We start from the raw sequence: 19,191 nt of genomic DNA, 5'->3' as shown, positions 1-19,191 counted from the left end.
GGGGGTAAAACACCCCACAAAGGGGCTGTGGGCACCGGGGGCTCTTGGCAGCACCAAAACCAAGGAGCCAAAGGCACCGTGCCAGCGGTGCCATGCCCAGAGATGGAGCAGGCCTGGACCTGCTTCAGCAGGATGTGTCCCCAGGAGTGAATGGCACAGCAGCCCCTCTCCAAAACCACAGAGATTTTCCATGTGCTGGCTCTGGCAGTTGGAGCAGTGATGGGATGCTGACACACGTGGAGTGAGGCAGGAACTTGCTCCCACAGCAAATGTGGGAATGGCAAGGGAGCGCTGACAGCCCCGGCGCCAGGCTGGGCACAGCCCAGGCTGCTCCAGCCCAGGGCTCCCCAAAATTGTGAGGGGAAACAGCAAGGGATGGAGCTGGGAGAGTCTCTGCCCTTTCCCATCCTGCTCTCACCCCTTTCACCTGAGGGCAGAGGAACTGGGAAACATCTGGAATCACAGCTTGGCACTGGGAGGGAGGATGGGACAGCAGGTCCTGAGTGCCCGAGCAGTTGAGGGCTCTGAATCTGCCTGGTACCTGTCTCCACAGAGCTCTGGGTGCATCCCTGCATCTCCCCAGAGCTCTGGGTGCACCCCTCCATCCCCCCAGAGCTCTGGGTGCACCCCTCCATCCCCCGAGAGCTCTGGGTGCACCCCTCCATCCCCCCAGAGCTCTGGGTGCACCCCTCCATCCCCCGAGAGCTCTGGGTGCACCCCTCCATCCCCCCAGAGCTCTGGGTGCACCCCTCCATCCCCCCAGAGCTCTGGGTGCACCCCTCCATCCCCCCAGAGCTCTGGGTGCCACTGCAGTCACCCCCACCACCCTGCTGGCTGCTGCCATCAGAACAAACCTGCTGCCAAGAAATCCCACATGGATGCAGCTCTGGGAGTTTAACAACAACCCCATAGAGCAACAGGGCTCTGCTGGGAGATCCAGCACCATGGGGTGTCCTAAATCTCCCTCCAGATCTGAGCACCTCCCTCGCCAGTGGGGCTGGCAGTGGGAGCTGGGGTTGGCTTGGATGGGGTGGGGTCTGTCCCCAAGCCCAGGGACAGGGTGTCAAGGATGCACACAGGGGATCGGGGAGGACTGGGGGACATCAGCAGAGGGGCTGGAAAGCCTCCACAGCCTGTGTGAGCTCCTTTGGGCCAAGAAAACACAGAGCTGAAACCCACAAAACACAGCAGCGAGGGGCATGGGCTCGGAAAGGCAACCACAGACATCACGGGCAGGGCTCCCCCACTCCAAACCTGACTGCTCCTCCCTCAGGAAACCATCTCCATGGGCTGGGAGATGTTCTCAGCCTGTTTCTCAGCCTCCCTGAGAAGGGGCAGGCTGGAGCCCGGCTCCTGCAGAGCCTGGCAGGGCCAGGCTGAGCTCCCCACAAGCCGCTCTGGCCACAAAGGGAAACACCAGGAGCAGCAGAAAGGAGTGAGGAAACAGCAGAATCACTTTAAGACAAGCCCTAAACAAGGTGCAATCAATCAGGCTCAGAAATGAGCCTCTGGGGCCACTCACGGCCAGGACAGCTGTGATGTTACAAGCCTGGCTAGCGGAGCAGGGGAATGGGGGTTCTGTGTGCGGGGCTGGATGTGGCAGCAGGCACTGACCCCCCAAACCTCCTTCCTTACCCCCTCCAGGGCAGGACACCCTGTCCTGGCACCACTCAGCACCCCCTGTCCAAGGCAGAGCTGGGGGTGCTGGGGCCAGGGCTGGGCTCCAGGCCCGATGAGATGATTTAGTGAAATCTCTCCCCAGCTTTGGTTTTATGAATCATCGGCGGGGCCTCGCCAGCTGCCTGAGGCCGTTGTGCAATGTTTGATGTGGGCCTTGGCCAAACCTCGGGGAAGCCAACGGGAGCCTTTCCCTTCCCTTTGGAGCACGTCCTGGAAGCAGGGCTCCCTCCTGCATGGGGTGTCCTGAGGTGCTGAGGGGTGCCCTGGGGTGTCCTGAATTGCTGAAAGGGTGCTGAGGGGTGTCCTGAAGTGCTGAGGGGTCTCCTGGGGTGCTCTGGGGTGTCCTGGGGTGCCCCAGGGTGCAGGGCCGTGCTCATGGAGCTCCTGTGCCTCCACACCTCTGCACAAGAAGCATCAGGAGGGTGACACAGCAATGGCTGGGCAGGGGACAAGGGGGAAAACCCAGCTGGAAATCCCTTCTCATCCCAAAGCAGCACCACCAGAGGTCTGGATGCCATCACCCACCCAGCTTGTGGGCACTGCCAGCTCTGCGCCCCTGGCTCCTGCTCACCTGGAGCTTCTGCAGCAGCACCACATCCGCGATCTTGTCCTTGTCCTGCTTGGTTTGCTTGGCCTTCCAGTACTGCTTCTGGGCAGAGTAGCGGTTCATGGGGCACACTTTGAAGAGGCAATCTGGGAACAGAGCAGAGCAGGGCCTGATGAGGCTGCAGCAGCCACCAGGGTGTCCCCAGCAGGGCCAATGTCACCGAGGGGCAGGGACACTCCTGGAACGGACGATGGTCCCCCCATCCGTGAGGGAGACACGGCGGGGACTGGTGGAGGTCACGTCACCGTGTGCTGGCCGCTGGATCGGCTTTAAATCAGGATAAATAATGAGTCCAGGAATTACTGCACTTCTTGGACTCATGATTAGAAGTGCTCCCATCGGAAATGGCTGCGCTGTTTGGGAAGGAAAGCTTCAGGGGGGAGAAGGAGCTCTGATGGAGCCCAGCTGCACCAAAGGAGGAGAGGATCCCGGCGGGAAGGAGCCAGGCGGGAGGCTGGGACACCATCAGCCACCTCCACATCCCTTGTCACCCACGGGACACCCTGAGGCTGCAGAAGCTGTGGAAGGAGCCTGTGCTGGCCATGCCATCGGGACACACACGTCCATCCCTCCGTGACCTGCATCACCAGCACTGGATGCTCCGAGCGCCCGCTCCGGAAATCTCTGTGTCAGCAGCTCTATTTCAAGATCCTAAAGGATGCACAAGATGCATCCCAGCTCCTCCAAACTCTCCCTGCACTGCAGATTGCCCCCATTCGCCTGTTTTCCCCCAGGATGGTGGGCGGGAAGTGCAGACATCCACGGCCAGGCTTCGGGAACTGAAGCAGGAGAGCAGATGTCTGGAGACAACGAGGCTCTCACATCTCCCAACCCCCTTCCTGGGCTGGAAGCTGCGCTGGGGCGAGGGCAGGAAGGGCTCTGCAGCCTGAATCGCCCTAATTATGCCTGAAATAGCAGCCCAGAAAGTTCAGACACAAAAAAGAAAATTAAAAAAAAAAAAAAATAAATAAATAAAGAGGTCCCTTCCCTGGCTGGCCGCGGGCCCGAGGCGCTGGCGAGTGTGTATTTATTTACCTGGGAGTGCCGCTGGGGCAGCACCGAGCGCGGTTCTCACCGGCCGGGGCTGCTGGGGCAGTGCCAGGTTTCACATTTGGTTTTACAGCCCTGTTTGCCGGTGGCACATCCCGTGCCAAGCAGCCGGAGCTGCCCACGGGGCCGGAGCGGCCGTGCGCCCCCGCCCCGAGCTCCATCAAACTGCTAATTAGTAGAAGGAGAAACCAGGGGGAGGTAAAAAACACCCAGCGCAGAGACTCCGAAATGGCTGCGACACCAAGGCTTGGCTCCGAGCGTGCCCTGCCCGTGGGCTCAGCGCCGAGCCCGGTTTGGCAAGGAGGGAAACTGAGGCACAGCGAGGGTTGCACGCAGAAAATCTCCAGCACGGCTTGTGCTGGGGGACGGAGATTTTGGCACCTGGGCCAAAGAACTGCCAGATTTCTGAAAGATGGATTGGGGTGAAAAAGAAGGGAGGTGAAGGAAGGTCCTGCTCTAGCACTGCCCAGAGTGAGCAGCACAGAGGGTGATGTGGGGCTGACCTGCCAGGACCCAGGGAGGCCTGGGGGGCAAAACTTCCCACCCAGAGAGGCTTTGGGGGCAAAATTTCCAATCTACAAAGGTCTAGGGGGCAAAATTTCCAGGTGACTCCTTTGGGGAGCTAGGGACAGCAGTGGCACAGCTGAGGGTCCCGCTCCCCCCTTGCCTGGGAGGGTGGAAGCTTTTCCTGACATGCCTGAACTGGGCTGGGAAGAGCCTCGGCGGGAGGAGAAACCGCAAAAAGTAAAAAGCAAATAACTGAGAGGTGTCGAGCGTCTCTCCGAGGAGCCTCGGGCGGCAGAGCCGGGCAGGAACAGCTCCCAGGTGGGCTCTGGCATTTCCAAAGAACCGTTCGGAGCTGACCTCGGGAGGAGGGTCCTGTTTTCCCAGCGGGAAGCCCCGGCACGACCCGTGTGCGGCTCAGGATAGGGCAGGGTCCGGCCACAGGATGTGGGGACGGCGACACTGCATGAAAATCCCCCGCAGCCTCTGGCCGGGGCCGCAGGGAACAGCCCCAGCCCGTTGTTTTCACCTCGCTGGAGGCGATGGCTATCGAGCAGGGAGAGCTCTACCTTTCCGGCCATTAAAACAACCGGCTGGATATCCTGATAGGGAGTGCAGCCGAAAAACCTGCGCCTGGAAAAGAGATTGAGGGCAGGCGCACGGCCGGGCAGGGGGACAGGGTGGCTGCTGCGTGGCCAGCCCCGGGTGGAAGTCTGGGAATGCAGCTGCACCGAGCTGGGGGATGCTGGAGATGCTGGATGGGTCGTTAATTCGACTCATGAATAAATTAATGGTGATAAGTCCCATGGAGAGCCAGGTCGCTGCTTGTTGGGATCCTGAGAGAGTGGAAAAATTGATGTCTTGAGACATTTTGGGGTGTGGGGTGAAAGGAGGGTGGCCAAGGGATGAAGGGTGTTAAAATCACCTGAGAAAAGGTGGAGGCACAAGGCAGAGTGGGGAAGCCATATTTAAAAAGTCTTATTTAAAAGAAGACATAAAACGACGACAAGGGGGGGATGAAAGGGGCAGCTGCCCTAAACCAACCCCAAACCCAGCACCACAGTCACGGCTTTGGGCAGATTTCCCAGCTCTCCACTCCCTGGTTGTGCCATGCAGGCACTCAAATCCTGCCGGGATAGGGCCCTTCCCTGAGCGTGGAGCACCCTGAGCACACGGGGCACTCAGGAACACGCCAGCTCTTCCCAGGTGGGCGCAGCACAGGGCAGGGCTGTGCCCCCCGGCCCATCCCCTGTGGATGCTCAGGGCCAGGGCTGGCCCCGGTGCCGCTCACAGAGGGGTGGAGCTGCCCCATTCTCACCTCGGAACTTCTTGGGGGGGTTGTCCAGGTCTCCGGCCGCCGGCTCCACCACGCACCGATCGTCCACCAGCCTGAGGGGGACAAAAAGCGGGAGCAGGGTCAGGAGCAGCAGGATGGCAGCAGGGCTGAGTGTGCAGAGTGGTTGTGTCACCGTCACCTGGCCCAGAGCGACAGATCCAAAGCTGCACCTCGCGTTTCCCATTTCCCACCTATAAATATTCTTCAGGAGCCAAACACCCCTTCCCTCGGTTCCCACTGCTTCCCTGGGTGTTTTCCATGCCGCTCCCTCAGCACACAGGGCTGGCACAGCAGTGAAGGACCAGGGGAGGTTTGTGGCAGTCACTCTGGGCCCTTTGCTCATGACCTGTGCCAGAGGGGACCCTGCCCTGCCCAGCTGAGCCCAACTCCCCCCTGGCACACAGAGCTCTGTTATTGCACCCTTAATCCAGCAAAAACGGGAGTTCAGCTTCCATTCCCCAGTTCTCCTTCTCTGGCTGGGAACTCTTCCCACCGGGACAAGGAGAGTGCAGTGCTGTGGATGGAGGTGGCAGGGCCCCCCAAACCCAGTTATTAATTATTATCTGATCAGAGCTGCAGGCTCTGCCCATCAGATCAAGGCTCCATGTCTCCTCCCTGCCCACCTCTGTTTTCCCAGCGTTAAGCAAAATCCCTCGGGCTTGGCCTTGGGTGCTGGGGGCTGCTCTGGGGATGGACGGGACGCTGCTTTTCAGAGTTACCGAGAAGAGCAAAGCAGAGCCCGGCAGGGGGATCTGCCCAGGGCACAGAGGGGCGAGCATCGCCCGAGGGGCTCCCTGTGCTGGGAGCTCCGTGCGAGGCTCCCGAGGGAACTGGGTGCTCCAGCAAGACAGGCTGTACCCGCTCGCCCGCTTTCCCCAGCCCTGGGAAGCCGGAGCAGCAGGAGAAACTCTGCTCCTGCCCGGGAGAGCGAGAGGGAAGCGTGTCCCCACCTGCGGAGCGTGCGGGAGGATGCGGGAATGTGCCCGCAGTGCTCCCCAGGAGGGAGAATCCATGGTGGGACAGCTCTGTCCCTGGGACAGGGGGGCAGCAACAGCCCTGGAGCAGCGAGGTGCGGCAAAAGCGGAGCCTGAGCTGTCCCCGAGGGACTCTGGGTGTCCCCAACAAACCAAACAACCCGAAAATCGCTGGAGATTGATGCGCTGCTCTGCAACGGGCTAAAAACCGGGCAGATCCATCCCACTCGCAGATCCATCCTCCTTCCCTCAGCCCAGCCGCTCTCTGGAGGAGGGGAGAATTCCTTTCTCTCGGCAGAGAGGAATTTGGCCTCGGTGCTGATGGATGGGGACCTCGGGGACCCCGGTGCTGCGGTGTCCTTGGTGAGGAGGCGTGGGCTGGCACCGGGCTCGGACACCCCTGCGCTCCTCACGGCTCCCCGGGGCCGGGGAGAACAGCCTCAGATTTCACATAAAGAGAGAAAAGCAATTTGCCTGGTGGCAGCAGAAGCTTCAAAGCCATTAACAAAGACGTGGAAGGTTGGAAAAACCCCAGAGCCACGGGCTGCGGCCGGACAGAGCCGCCCTGGCTTTGCAAACGCCCGTGGGCAGCAGCGCAGGGGGGTTGGGGCTGTCCAAACACCTTTTCCATGGGTCGTGACATCAGGGAAGTAGCCAGGGACATTCCAGATCCCTGCTGGGCACGGAGCCTTGGGAGCGCAAGGAAAGAGGGAAAGGGGAAAAGCCAGAGCGGCTGCAGCAGCACAGGGGACACGCAAAGCCACAGCCCAGCCCCGGTGTCACTTGGGGGCAGTTTTGGTTTCTGTTCTGCCGTTTGGATGGGGGACAGGGCAGAACAAACCCTGGAAATGCGCCTGGGAGCAAAAACCACCGAGGGCTGAGGACACCAATCCATGGGCGGGGCTCAGGGAGTGATGCGCTGACCCTCAGCATATCCCCAGCTCCCAGCAGCACCCAGAAAAGCTCGATTCATCTGGGCACTCTAAACCTGAAAATCCTCCTCTCTTATTGCTGGAGGTCTCTGAGGAAGTGCCTGACCTGCTGGGTTTATTTTCAGCACTACTGAAGAAAAGAGCACGGGAGCTTCTGCCTCCCCTCGGCCCTGCCCCGGCATCCCAGGGCAGGATTAGAGACAGTGACCTGCCAGCCTGGAAGTCTTAATTAGTTAACGATCTCAAGGCACTTTCAGCATCTTTAATCCCAGGATTACGCGCTCGGCAGGAACGCCAAGTGTTCTTTGTATTAAACTGATACTCTGGGCGAGCATTCCTCAGTTAAAAAATTGCTGAAAATGAAAAAAAAAAAGGGATTCTGACAGAGTGGACATGAGTCACCTGGGAGGCTGCTGGGGCCGGGACACGCTCCCGCTAATAACCGGCATTCCCGCCGTGGGATGGGCCAGGGAAGCTCCCTAAAGAGCAGCGGGGCACCTTTTAATGGGAAAACGGTGTCCAAGCACAGGGAGGAGGATCCTGAGCGAGGCAGGAGGCAGGATGCACCCATGGAATGTCATTTTGCCATTCCAAATTCCCCCTCGGGAGCAGGAGAGGAGGGATCCAGCACTGATGAGCCCCCTCAAGGCGCGGGCGAGCATCTGGCCGGTTCTTAGCCCTGGAGTCCTCGCCGCGCTTCCAGCGGGGCTTCCCGGTGCTTCCAAATCCCGAGCACAAAGTGATTCCCTGGCTCGGGTCCAGCGCGTTTGGCCTCGTACGAGGCAGAGCCTTCCCCGAGGTCAGGGGGGAAGGAGCTCGTCCAGCGCTGCAAAATCCGGGGCAGTCGGACCCTCCCGACCCCTCCCCCGGCTGGAGCCCGCTGGGCTGGGCAAAAACCTTCCCCAGATGTGGCGCAGACGATGCCAAGGGGAGCTCTGGGAGAAGGGAAACCCCAACAGAGCCAAGAGAACCCCCATACAAAGCCCAGCGACCCCTGAGGTGAGGAAGAGGAGGAGGAGGAGGGTGATGGGAGCTCGCTGATGACCGTGGAGCCAACTCAGCCCCTCTGGCAGCCGCAGGGTGGGCGCTGCCCCAGGGAGGAGAGGGGAAAGTGAGCGGGGCAGCCACAAAAATGCAGCTTTTTGGTGCTGTGCCGGTGCCAGGAGGGCTCGGACTCCTCCTCCTCCCCCCCCCCGCCGGCAGGGACGGGTTCATCCTGACCCTGCGGAGCTGCAGTTACCCTTTAACCAACTGCATCTCCCCGAGCTGCTCCACCCCGAAATCCACCTGCAACCACAGGTACAGGTGTTATTTCACCTGAAACAGCCGCCCGGCACCCAGCTGGGTTTGTCACCGACCCTCCCCCTCTGCGAGTGCCCGTTCTGAGCCTCTGAAGGGTTCTAGGAGCCTGGCAGGGATGGGGCAGCACAAAATCCTCCTGGGCAGCTTCCCATGTGCCCAAAACCATTTCTGGCCACTCCAGTCTGCCCATGCCGAGCCCCAGCCCCCCAGGGGTCACTCCCATGCTGCTGTGACCAGCCCTGAGCCGAGCTCTCCCTTCCCAGGGCGCTGCTTTGGGCTGGCTCAAACATTTCTGCTGGTTTGGGTATCTTGGCTCGGCATTCCCACCAAGCCTGAGCTCCACGCCCGTCCCGGGATGTTTTTCCTGCTCACGAGCAAACGCCCGCTGCACAGAGGGGGTGAAAGGGAGGGTTCGTGTCCGGGGGTCCCGACAGAGAGATTCGGGGAGTGGAGGAGCCTCAGGTGGGGGCTGCAGGGCTCCCCCCAGGGATGTCACCCGTGATGCGACACTGGTGAGCAGCACGGGGGCACGCTCCGTGTCACCCCATGAAGGGAGGATCCCACTGCAGACCCCAGGCGATCCCACAGCCAGCCCTTCCACAAGGAAGGATGTCAGGAACGCTTCCGCAGGGCGCCCGCGTGGGCTGGCAGAGCTGTTTGCCTTGCAAATGAGCTAAGTAAGGTCCCTGTGGCAGGAGGAGCACTCTCGGTGAGTCACCTGGTCCCTTATCACAGGAGTGATTTAAGGTGCGGTTGGGTCTCCCAGGTCTCAGGGCACCAGGGAAAACAATTTTAGGAGGGAGGGGGGAAAGAACCTGCAGGAAGCAGAAGCCTGGGAAAGTGGGGCTGCCCAACAGAGGATGTGCTGGGGCCAGGGAGAAGAGGTTCCCAAAGCCCTGCACTCAGGTGCTTCTGAGGAAGTCTGGAAAAACACCTGTCAAAAAAGGGAGTGTGAGGGCCAGAGCTGCAAAGGGATCGGAGCTCTGAAAACCCACACATTTCTAACTGAGCCACTGGGACGTGTTCTGGGGACAGCCACCAGTGCTGGGTCCCTGCAGAGCCTCCTGCAGACCCCATTTCCAGGAGGCTGGAGGAGTGCTCAGCATCCCCTGCCTGGGGACAGCTCCAAGGAGACCTCTCCAAAAGCACCCGTGGGGATGCAGGAAGGGCTGGCACAGGCAGCAGGACCTGCTGCCCGACAGTGGCTGCACTCACGGGGATTCTGGGCACTGCTGCACCCCATTTCTGGGCAGGCAGGTGGAGAGAGCCCCGGTGGGCAGCAGCCCAGAGGCCGAGTGTGCCCGGCGGTGGGCGAGGGAACGCGTGTGGGCGCAGGTATGTGCGGCTCCGCTTCGGCACAGGCATGTGGGAGCAAGTGCATTCAGCACAGATTATAGAGCCGGGCAGCTCCTGCCCCAGGAATCCCATCCAAGTCAGCATTCCTGCCTGAGCTCAGCCTCTCCTACACGCAGCAGCGTGGGGCAGGAGCGCTGGCTTGGCCCCACGTCCCCCCCAGCCCGGGGCTGCGGGAAAGCTTTGGGGTCCTGAGTCAGGGTAAGGGAAAACCCACCCGTGCCCCAGGGCGGTCCTGTCGGAGCCCTCCCTGTCACCCACCCTGTCCTCGCACCGCCGGGAGAACATTCCCGCTGGGAGCAGGCCGGTGGATGCACAGGGGCTGCTCCAGCCTCGCCGCTGCCTCGCACGGACACAGGAGTGACACGGGACAGGTCCCCAGGGTCTCCACTCCTGTCCCCAGGCAGGGCAGAGATCCCCGGCCCGTCCTGCCACATCCTCAGCCCGGAGCTGGCACTGCCCCGTCCCCCTGGCAGCGCTTGGTAGCCACGGGCAGCCCGGCTTGGTGACCCTGCAGCGGTGCCCGCTGACCACCGGCTGTGTGGGACACTGAGGGGGACAGTGGCCGCCACCACTGCCCGTGCCCCTGGCTGCCCCCAGTCGCACTGGACAGGGCTGGGAGCACAGAACGACCCCGTGCCCAGGAGAGGCCCCGGCTGCCCGAGCTGTCACCCTCACATGTCCCCGTCCTCATCCCACCGACCCCTCACGCTGCTTAAACCCCCCAGCCCCTAAGAGGGGGGAAGCAGCTTCTGGCCAGGGGAAGGAGGGCTGAGGGTCCCTCCAGGGCCGCATCCTGCTCGTGACAGCAGCTGGAGCCGGGGACGAGCCCGGGGACACCGTGTCCCCCTGCCCGGCGTCTCTCCCTGTCCCCGCTGCAGCACCCGGAGCTTCCCGGCTCCTTTTGCCACCGCGCTCCGGCTCAGCACCCCCGTCCCGTCCCGGAATCACCGTCGGGCTACCCCAGGAGCCCCTCGCTCACCCCAAGGTGCTGATGAAGCCATTGACGGATCCCTCGGCGTACAGGGAGACGATGTCCCCGATGTGCAGGAAACTCGACATCTCATTCATGGTTACCCTGACCCGGCGCGGCGCCGCTTCCTCCTGCAGTCACCTTCCCGGGCCGAAATCCAGCATGGGCGAGCGGAGCCGGGGGATCCCTGCTCCGGGGGGTGGGCGGAGGGGTCTCTGCTCCGCGGGAGGACGATCCCAGCCCGGCTCCTGCCGCCAGCAGCACCGGCAGCGGGACGGGAGCGGAGTCCCACGCACAAGTTTTACATGTGCCGGGCAGGAAGGGAGCCGGGCAGGGAGGGAGGAGGAAGACGAGGAGAAGGAGGAGGAAGAAGAGGGGGCGGGGGATGAAGCTCAGCTAAGGGTCCGCATGGGCTCTGTCCGTCTGTCCGTGCCCCGTCGCGCACGGCTGCGCTACCTGCGGCCAATGCAGCGGGATCAGGAAGTCCCGCCGGCAGCAGCGTGCGGGGAGGGGAGCCGGGGCCGCCCGGGACGGGGGGGGCGACGAGAGGCCCCACCCCCGCACCCGCCTCCCGTCGGGGGGGCCGGGGGTGCGGGGGCTGCGCTCCCCGGTGCCCGCGGGCAGCCCAGGCTCCGCTCCCCCGACTCGGCTCCGCGACCCCCGACCCCCGGCACGGAGCCCCCCCAGCCGCCCCTCGGGCCGCTCAGCACAGATTCCCCATCCCGGGGGTCCTGCCCCCTTGGAACGGCCCCGGGCGCTCGGGGGGCAGCGGGGAGCCCCCCGCCCACCGCCCGCAGCCATCGGCAAAAGCTCCTTCCCAGTCCCGCACGGTCCCTCCCGTGCCGCCCCTTTGGCTGCAGACCCCTCCTCAGGTGACACCCCGAGAGCCGCAGCTCCCCGTCCCTGTCCCCATCCCTGTCCCCATCCCTGTCCCCGTCCCTGTCCCCGTCCCTGTCCCTTCGGCCGGCGCGTTCCAGGATCCCGCAGCAGGGAGAGCCCCAGGTGAGGCCAGGGCAGCTCTCGGTGGATTTTTCTGCCCCAGGCGAGCGCCTGCGGCTCCCCGAAGCCCAGGTGGCTTCTGCCAGCTCGCCGCTCCCAGCAGGGCCAGCTCGCACCTGCTTTGCCTCTCACCTGCGCCGTCCCCTCCTGTCCCCGCAGAGGTGCCAAACCTCACATCCTCCGCCTCGGTGACACCCCGAGAGCGGCACAGGGCTCACCCAGCACCCAAAATGCCACAGCCAGGCAGGAAGGAGAGACCCTCACCCCCTTCTCCAGAGCCCACCCTGTCCCTGCACTCCTTTAAGGAGATTTCCCAACACCTCCAGGCTGGCCCAGCTGCTCTGGGCTCCCAAATTAACACTGGTGGGAAAGGACCACGTCCTCAGAGCATCTTCTGGACAGCACAAGCGACCCAGTTCTTCACTTTAATTAAAACTTGCCTGCTGTAAAAACAATATCGGAAGGGGAAAAAAAAAAAAGAAAAAGCAGCATGATGCTTTTCTCATTTATTTCCCTCCTGTCCTCTTTTCTCGCAAACAAACACAGGTTTTGGGAATATAAACCTTGCCCTAAATAGTGATTTTTAATTTTTTTTTCTTTCCACTAGGAAACGGACAGGTCCCCTGGCAGAACAAAGGGGAAAAAAAAATTAGCGCAATTCCTCTGGGGGGGAGATGCGAATCCAGGTCCATCAGGATTAGCTTCGTTTTCAGCACAGGACAAATTTAGAAGCCTTTATCTCAGGGCAACAGAGGGGGAAAAGAGAAGATCATGAGAATAAAAAAAATAACCTCGCTGCTTTTAGAAGCAAATGAAGGTTTCACAACAGGAGCTCAAGGAAAGCCCCAAGGACCCAAAAAACCAAAACTTCATGCCCAGATCAGCTGCTCTGAGCACAGACATGAGCGGTGCCTCAGCTCAGGGGCACCATGGCTGTGCCACGCCAGTGCCACTGGCCTCACTGGGCATGGCTGGGCAAGGAAAACCCTCTGGAAGTGCAAAAAAAAACCCCTGGCACTAAACAAACAGGCACCTGGCCTGCTTTCTGCCACTCAGGAGGACTGGGAACAGCAGGACAGAGCTTCTGGAAGTCTCCATCCTACCCATGGCACCACCGGGGTGGTGACAGTGCCCAGCCCATGCCCAGGGCTGAATATCCCAGCTCAGCTGAGGGTGGAGAACCCAAAATATCACAGGGGTGTCACTCTGAACCCTGGGAACGGTGGCACAATATCCCTAAATCCATCCTGGATGGGATTGGGATGTTTGAAACCCTCTCCGTCCTCCAGCCCAGGACAGGACAGCTCTGTCCTTGTGGGGACACAAACAGGGACCCCCAGAACTGTGGGATTGGTGACAGCTCTGTCCCTGTGTGGGACACAAACAGGGACCCCAGCACCCTGGGATTGGTGACAGCTCTGTTCTTGTGGGGATATAAACAGGGACCCCCAGCAGGTCACCGAGGTTTGTCCCCACATGAGCAGCAGCATGGGCAGGTGGCTTCAAAGAGAAAAATGAATTTTCCCTGGGGCTCAGTGGCTCTCAGCTGAGTGTGGCTGTGTCACCCTGCATGTCCCCACTCTGCACAGGGTCCCTCAGATGCTCCCACCTGCAGGGACACTCCGGGCTCAGAGCCCCTGGGGAGCTGCCAACAGCCTGCAGTGCTCAGGTGAGGGGGAGCCCTGGCCACGGGGATGCTCCTGGTGGCCACCTCGCCGTGCCAGTGCTGGCCCAGGCCCTGGGGAGACAGAGGAGTTAAAAATAAGAACATTTCCTTCCTTACCCCCTACTTTAAGCCGTGTGATAAATAAAAACTGGGAGTTTCTGCCTCCCGGAGAGGAAGCGGCTGCGAGGAGGCTGCCAGTGAGTCAGGCCAACAGAAATCATCTCTATTCCTGAGGCACAGCCTCCATCCCATCCCTGGCAGGGCCGGGAGCCACATTCCTTTCTCATGCTGAAATTGCTCCTTTGAAGGAGCTGCAGGGTCCCCTCCCTGCCCCAGGCCCCCGCCCTGCCCGCGGGATGCTCCCTTGGCAAAGCTCCCCTTACCTGCCCCCCTTCCCACGGGGAGCCTGGCAGGGAGCATTCCCTGCACTGGGATGGGGCTGGATTCCCAGAACAGATCACTCGGGGTTCTATCCTCGCCCCCAAAGCTCCACGGGAACCCACTTGGAGCTCAGGTTTGTCCAGATGCCTTGGGAGCAAACCCGTGCAGATGGAGGGGGTGGAGCAGGTGTGGTGGCTGGGGAGGGCAGGTGGGTGCTGCTGCCCAAACAGCTTCCAGCACCCTGCCAGGGACCCCTGTGGCCTCTGGTCCCTTCAGGAATCCCAAATCAAGGCCGGCAACTCAAGGGTGAAACCACTTGGAAGAGGAAGAAGGAGAAAAACAACTGTGGTTGCCTTTGTTTGAGGAGGAGGGAGGGAGACACTCGGTCCCTTGTGCTGGGCAGAGCAGGGAGCAAGAGGGCTCTGCTGAGGGTCAGGCAGAGAAGGGGGGTTCCTGGGCCAGGAGGAGAATTTGTCCCCTCATCCTGCTGGCTCTGGGTGCTCCCTGACCCCGCTGCTGCCCCCAGACCCCGCACAGAGCCTGTGCGGAGCCTTTCACACTGCTGCCTCATCCTCCCACCCCGGGGAGAAACAGCGTCGGGGCTGGGGTGGATGAAACCAGGACTGACCCCAGGCCAAAAACAAAAGGGTTGTTTCAATCCCATTTCTCCTTCTGAGTGAGGATTTCAGAGCCCAGAACAGCTACCACCGAACAAAATTGCTCCTTCTGCGCAGAAGATCCGCAGGAATGAGGGTGAGACCCCAAATCTGCTCTGAGTTGCAAACCCAAACCTCCCCCTGCAGCAGCTGCTTGAAAGGCACCCCAAGGTCTGTGGGGGAAGGGCTGAGCCCCCTCGGGTGACTTCATTAACGAGGAGGAGACGAGAGCAGCTCCCTCCTGCCTGTCCCATCTGTGCCCCGGCCGGCTCCGGCGGCGGCTGTGCCAGGGCTCCCGCGGGAGCACCGCGCTCCCCTGAAATAGCTCTCAGACTGGATGACTTTGGCCCACATCCTCAAAGGTGTTGAGGCTCCGGGTTACCTCGGAGCACCCACGCACCCCCAGCGGGGGCAGGAGGAGGCCTGGCAAGGAGGCGAAGCTCGGGGCAACCTCACGGTGCCCTGGTGGGTCTGGGAGAGGGAAAACCAAAGGAATAAAGGGTAAATTCCTCAAACCCCACACTTCTCCTTGCCAACCTTGCTGTCCATGCATCCAAACCCATCCTGCTCCAAGCAGGAGCTGAGAAAAGGGAAGAACCCCCCTCCCCACACACACACAAATTCCTTTCCTCCCACTCTCCCTCCTGGGAAGGGTTAAACGATGCTGGCGTGGAAGACACTTTGTACTTGGATTTAAAAATACAGCCAAAGCCCCGGTGGCCCAGCGCCATGCAAGGCACAGGTATATTTCCACACTCGGGCCAATAACCTTCCCCGAGGGAAATTTAGGCTTTTTATGATTAAAAGGGGAAAAAATAATAGTGGGGAATTAAATATAGTACAGAGCGCGAGAACAATTAGCAGTTGCTGTTAGCGACACCGGGCCAAGTTTGGGACAAGCACCGCGTCGTGTGGGAGCAGCGGGGTTGGGGACAGCCAGCGGGTGACACGGGACTTGGCTGTGGCAGAGAGGGATGCTCGGGCCGAGGCTGGTGGCTCTCGGGAGCCTCCACTCGCCCCAGACCCCTGGGAGGAGCCTGCAGGGCTCGGCCACACCTCACGGGCAGGGGTTTTTCTCCCTCGGCATTATCGAAAGCAAATGGAAGTGTTTGCACAGGCTTGTAACTCCCCTAATAAGCAAACACGGGTTAATTGGGGGGTGGAGCAGGGGCTGGGGCTGCCAGCTGTACCCTCAGCCCTGGCCAGGATGGGTGAGGGAAGAGCTCTGTTCTTCATTTCCCATCCCTTCCCAAGCAGTTTTGCACTGCCCGGCCCTCCTGGCTCCGGCCTGGACCTCAGGTGTCACCTGAGGCCACCTTCAAAATGCTCCACGGCTCTGTGCCAGATCGGCTGCTTTTTGCCTGTTTCAGTTGTGCCTGTGTGGGAGCAGCACTGACAGCCTCACTGCCTCAACCCCACACAATTTCTATGCCAGGAAAATCTCCTTTATTCACCCAAGGCCTTCTCTTGCACATCAGGGCAGGACCCAGAGCAGCCTGGAGGAGTGGAAGGTGTTCCACAGCAGGAGGAGGAATAGGATGACCTCCCAACCCAAAGCTGTCTGGGATTCTATGACAAACAGGCAGATTTTCCAAGCAGCTCCAGTGGCCCTGAGCAGCGCTGGAATCAGACCCCACAGCGTGCCCAGCCCCTAAAGAACCCCAAAGGGCTCCAGCACAGCCCCTGCTCCAGCAGCCAGGCACTGCCTCTCCTCCAGCAGCTCCTTGCAGATGGATTGCTGGCCCAAGCCGCGTTTCCTCTGCTCCCAAGCGGCCACGCCGGCCCTCTCATGTGGCCTGTGGTCAGCACACAGCCGTGAATGAAGGCACATCTTATCAGAGCCTGGCAGGAAATGTGCTCCGACTCCAGCCCGGGCATGCAGCCCACGGTGCCCTGCCAGCACCAGGCTCCATCCCAGCCTGAGCTGGGCTTTGGGGATGCTGTGCCAGGCACATTTGAAGCAGGGGGTACAACAGTAAAGCTCATCTTGGGGGTGGTCTGCTCTGAAAGGGCTCACGGGAACGTCACAGAGAGAAGGGACGGAGCCAGCCCTGCCCTGGCTCCATTTCTCCCAGTAAAATCCCACATAAAATGGCTGAGCTGTGGTTTCTCCCCTCCTCCCTGGCGTTTTGAGGCAAGTTAGTGCCAATCAGCCTAATTACAGCCCTCTCTGAGCAAACCACACGCCTTCCTTCCTGCTGAGTGACAGGCTGGGAACCAAGTGGCCCAGGGCCTGCTGCCTCCCTGGCTGGGCCAGGCCACCACCTCTGTCACACCGGGCATGTCCCCAAGGGCTGGGGGGACAGGCAGAGGCTGCTCCCCTTGGCACGGGGTGCACACACCCTGCCTGGGCTCCTCTGGGTCACAATGCCACGAAAGGGGGTGCCAGGCTGGAGCGTGGCTGCTCCTGCTTGGATGTCACCAGGGATACTCAGGGCAAAGCTGGAAGGGACCCTGTGCCCTGCTGGAGCTCCATCCCAGCACAGCCAGGAGTGCCCCAGGCACGCCGCACATCCTGCTGGTGTGGGATCATGGATGGGTTGGGTGGATCTTAAATCCCATCCCATTCCACCCCCTGCCATGACAGGGATACTTTCCGCTCTCCCAGGGTGCTCCAAGCCCTGTCCAAGCTGGCCGTGGGCACTTCCAGGGATCCAGGGGCAGCCACAGCTGATCTGGGCACTCTGTGCCAGGGCCTGCCCACCCTCAGAGGCAAGAATTCCTTCCATATTATTCCTTCTGTGTACATATTCCATCACCTCAAAGTGGGGACTGGGTGTGGGGTAACAAAGCCTCATCAAACGCGTTTCCACCCTCAGGGGGTGGCTGTCCCTCCCAGGTGAGGAAAATCCTCACTCCCAAACTCAGGTGAAGGAAATCCTTGCTCCCAAATCCAGGTGAGAGGAATCCTCACCCCCAAACCCAGCTGAGGGAAATCCTCACCCCCATGTCCAGGTGAGAGGAATCCTCACCCCCAAACCCAGCCGAGGGAAATCCTCACCCCCATGTCCAGGTGAGAGGGATCCTCACCCCCAAACCCAGCCGAGGGAAATCCCCACCCCCATGTCCAGATGAGAGGAATCCTCACCCCCAAATCCAGCTGAGGGAAATCCTCACCCCCAAACCCAGCTGAGGGAAATCCTCACCCCCATGTCCAGGTGAGAGGAATCCTGACTCCCAAGTACATCCCATGGTGCTGTAGGGTGAGGCCAGGCTGGGTGCAAACCCCAGCAGCGATGGATAAACCCTCCCAGCGTGTCCAAACCCCGCTAGGGAGGAACCAACCCTTGCAGCCCCGGGAGGATGGGCAATGGCCAGCCTGGTTTTGAGGCAGGGGCAGCACAGGGAGTGCTGGCCCGGCTGTGCCCCGCTCCAGCCCGGCTCCCGGGGAAGGCCGGGCCATCATCCCGGACATCACCGGCTCGGGATGAGTCACGCTGTGCCAGGGCGGTTCTCCAGCAGCTTCCAGCAGCGCGGAGCAAGGCGCTGAACAAAGCCCCGGCTCCCTGTTTGCTGGAGAGGGAAGAGTTAGTCATGTTCGCATTAGTCACTGCAGCCGGGACAAGGGACCGAGGGACAGCGCGGGGTGGGAGCGACTCTTTATAGACTTTGCATGTAAATCAATCGTGAGCTTGTGGTGATGCCATAAACCAGGACAGGCACGGCGGAGGGGGAAGAGCCAGAGCTGGGCAAAATTTACACCCAGGAAAGAAAAATGGGAATGGCACAAAGGCTTTATTTTGTGGGGCTTTTAGGATGATAGGTGACATTACAGCGTATTTCATATCCCATCAGTGGATCCCAAAGCTGTTTGCTGTGCTGAGCGGGGCTGGATGTGTGGATGCAGCAGCTGGGGATGGCCCATCCCTGGAAATATTCCAGGACAGGTTGGACAGACCTCAAAGATCCCTCAGTTCCATCCTCTGCCATGGGCCAGGACACCTTCCATCGCTCCAGTGTGCTCCAACCTCCCCTGGAACACTCCCAGGGATGAAATAGGTGCATCTGGAGTCTACAAAGGGATTAAAGTCATTCCCAAATGTAAAGTAGGAATGATATCTGTCTGGAAAAGCAGCCCCAGCTCCCACTGCAGCCGTGGCAGAAGCGCTCAGCCCATGACAGGAGAATTTCCTACCCACGGCTCCTCGGCCGTCTGTGCCAGAGCTTGAATCATTTCTGTCTTCGAGGCAGAAAGTCAGAGGATTTCCTTGAAAATAGAGCCTTTGTTTGGCAAATATTTCTCCCATCTGCTCCAGGGCTGTGATTGCCCTTTGTTGGTTTGATGAGGGTCCCTTCCTCAGCCAGGGCACAGAGGGGACCCCGTGGCCTGTCTGAGCTGCCAGGGCAGGGAGGAACTGCTGCCTGTGTCAGAGCCCAGGTTTGGTGTGTCAGAAATACCAGGCTACATCCTTAGCGGTTTGGAATTTGGGGCACAGATTGTGGAGCTGTTCCGTGCTTTTAGAGCACCTGAAAAAAAAACGGGATCTGAGGCTGGAGGCGACCGCCTGGAGCCTCCCGGCCCCATCATCCTACAAATGGGTCATAATAAAAAATAAATTAGTGTGAGTCCACAGAAAGCAGCAGAGCTCTAGCGCTTTCACAGGCTGAGGATCCCCATGAATATTTCATTTAAAATATTCTCCTCTGCTGGCTCGGATCACTGGAATATCCGAGCGGCTCACATTTGTAATGCAACTTTACAGCAGCTTCATGGGCCCTGTGAATCTCAGCCTGGACATTATTCCAGGCCTTTCTTTCCCTCCATGTTGGTGCAGCAT

The 19,191-nt window shown here is 60.5% G+C and overlaps 1 protein-coding gene across 1 annotated transcript in view; it reads right to left on the bottom strand.

Moving 5' to 3' along the window:
* ITPR3 (inositol 1,4,5-trisphosphate receptor type 3) overlaps nt 1-11,167 on the bottom strand; it is a 37,334-nt gene extending 26,167 nt beyond the window's left edge. Inside the window, exons 1-3 of the mRNA XM_058855646.1 lie at nt 10,721-11,167; nt 5,160-5,230; nt 2,252-2,373 (exon numbers count right to left, since the gene is read on the bottom strand). Of these exons, the coding sequence (XP_058711629.1) occupies nt 2,252-2,373; nt 5,160-5,230; nt 10,721-10,809 (282 nt within the window). The 5' untranslated portion in view covers nt 10,810-11,167. The remainder of the gene's footprint in view (nt 1-2,251; nt 2,374-5,159; nt 5,231-10,720) is intronic.
* Between the last annotated feature and the right edge of the window lie 8,024 nt (nt 11,168-19,191).

The sequence above is a fragment of the Poecile atricapillus genome, chromosome 23, assembly GCF_030490865.1.
Source record: "Poecile atricapillus isolate bPoeAtr1 chromosome 23, bPoeAtr1.hap1, whole genome shotgun sequence".
In the NCBI taxonomy this organism is placed as follows: domain Eukaryota; kingdom Metazoa; phylum Chordata; class Aves; order Passeriformes; family Paridae; genus Poecile; species Poecile atricapillus.
This window is presented reverse-complemented; position numbering and strand designations above follow the sequence as displayed.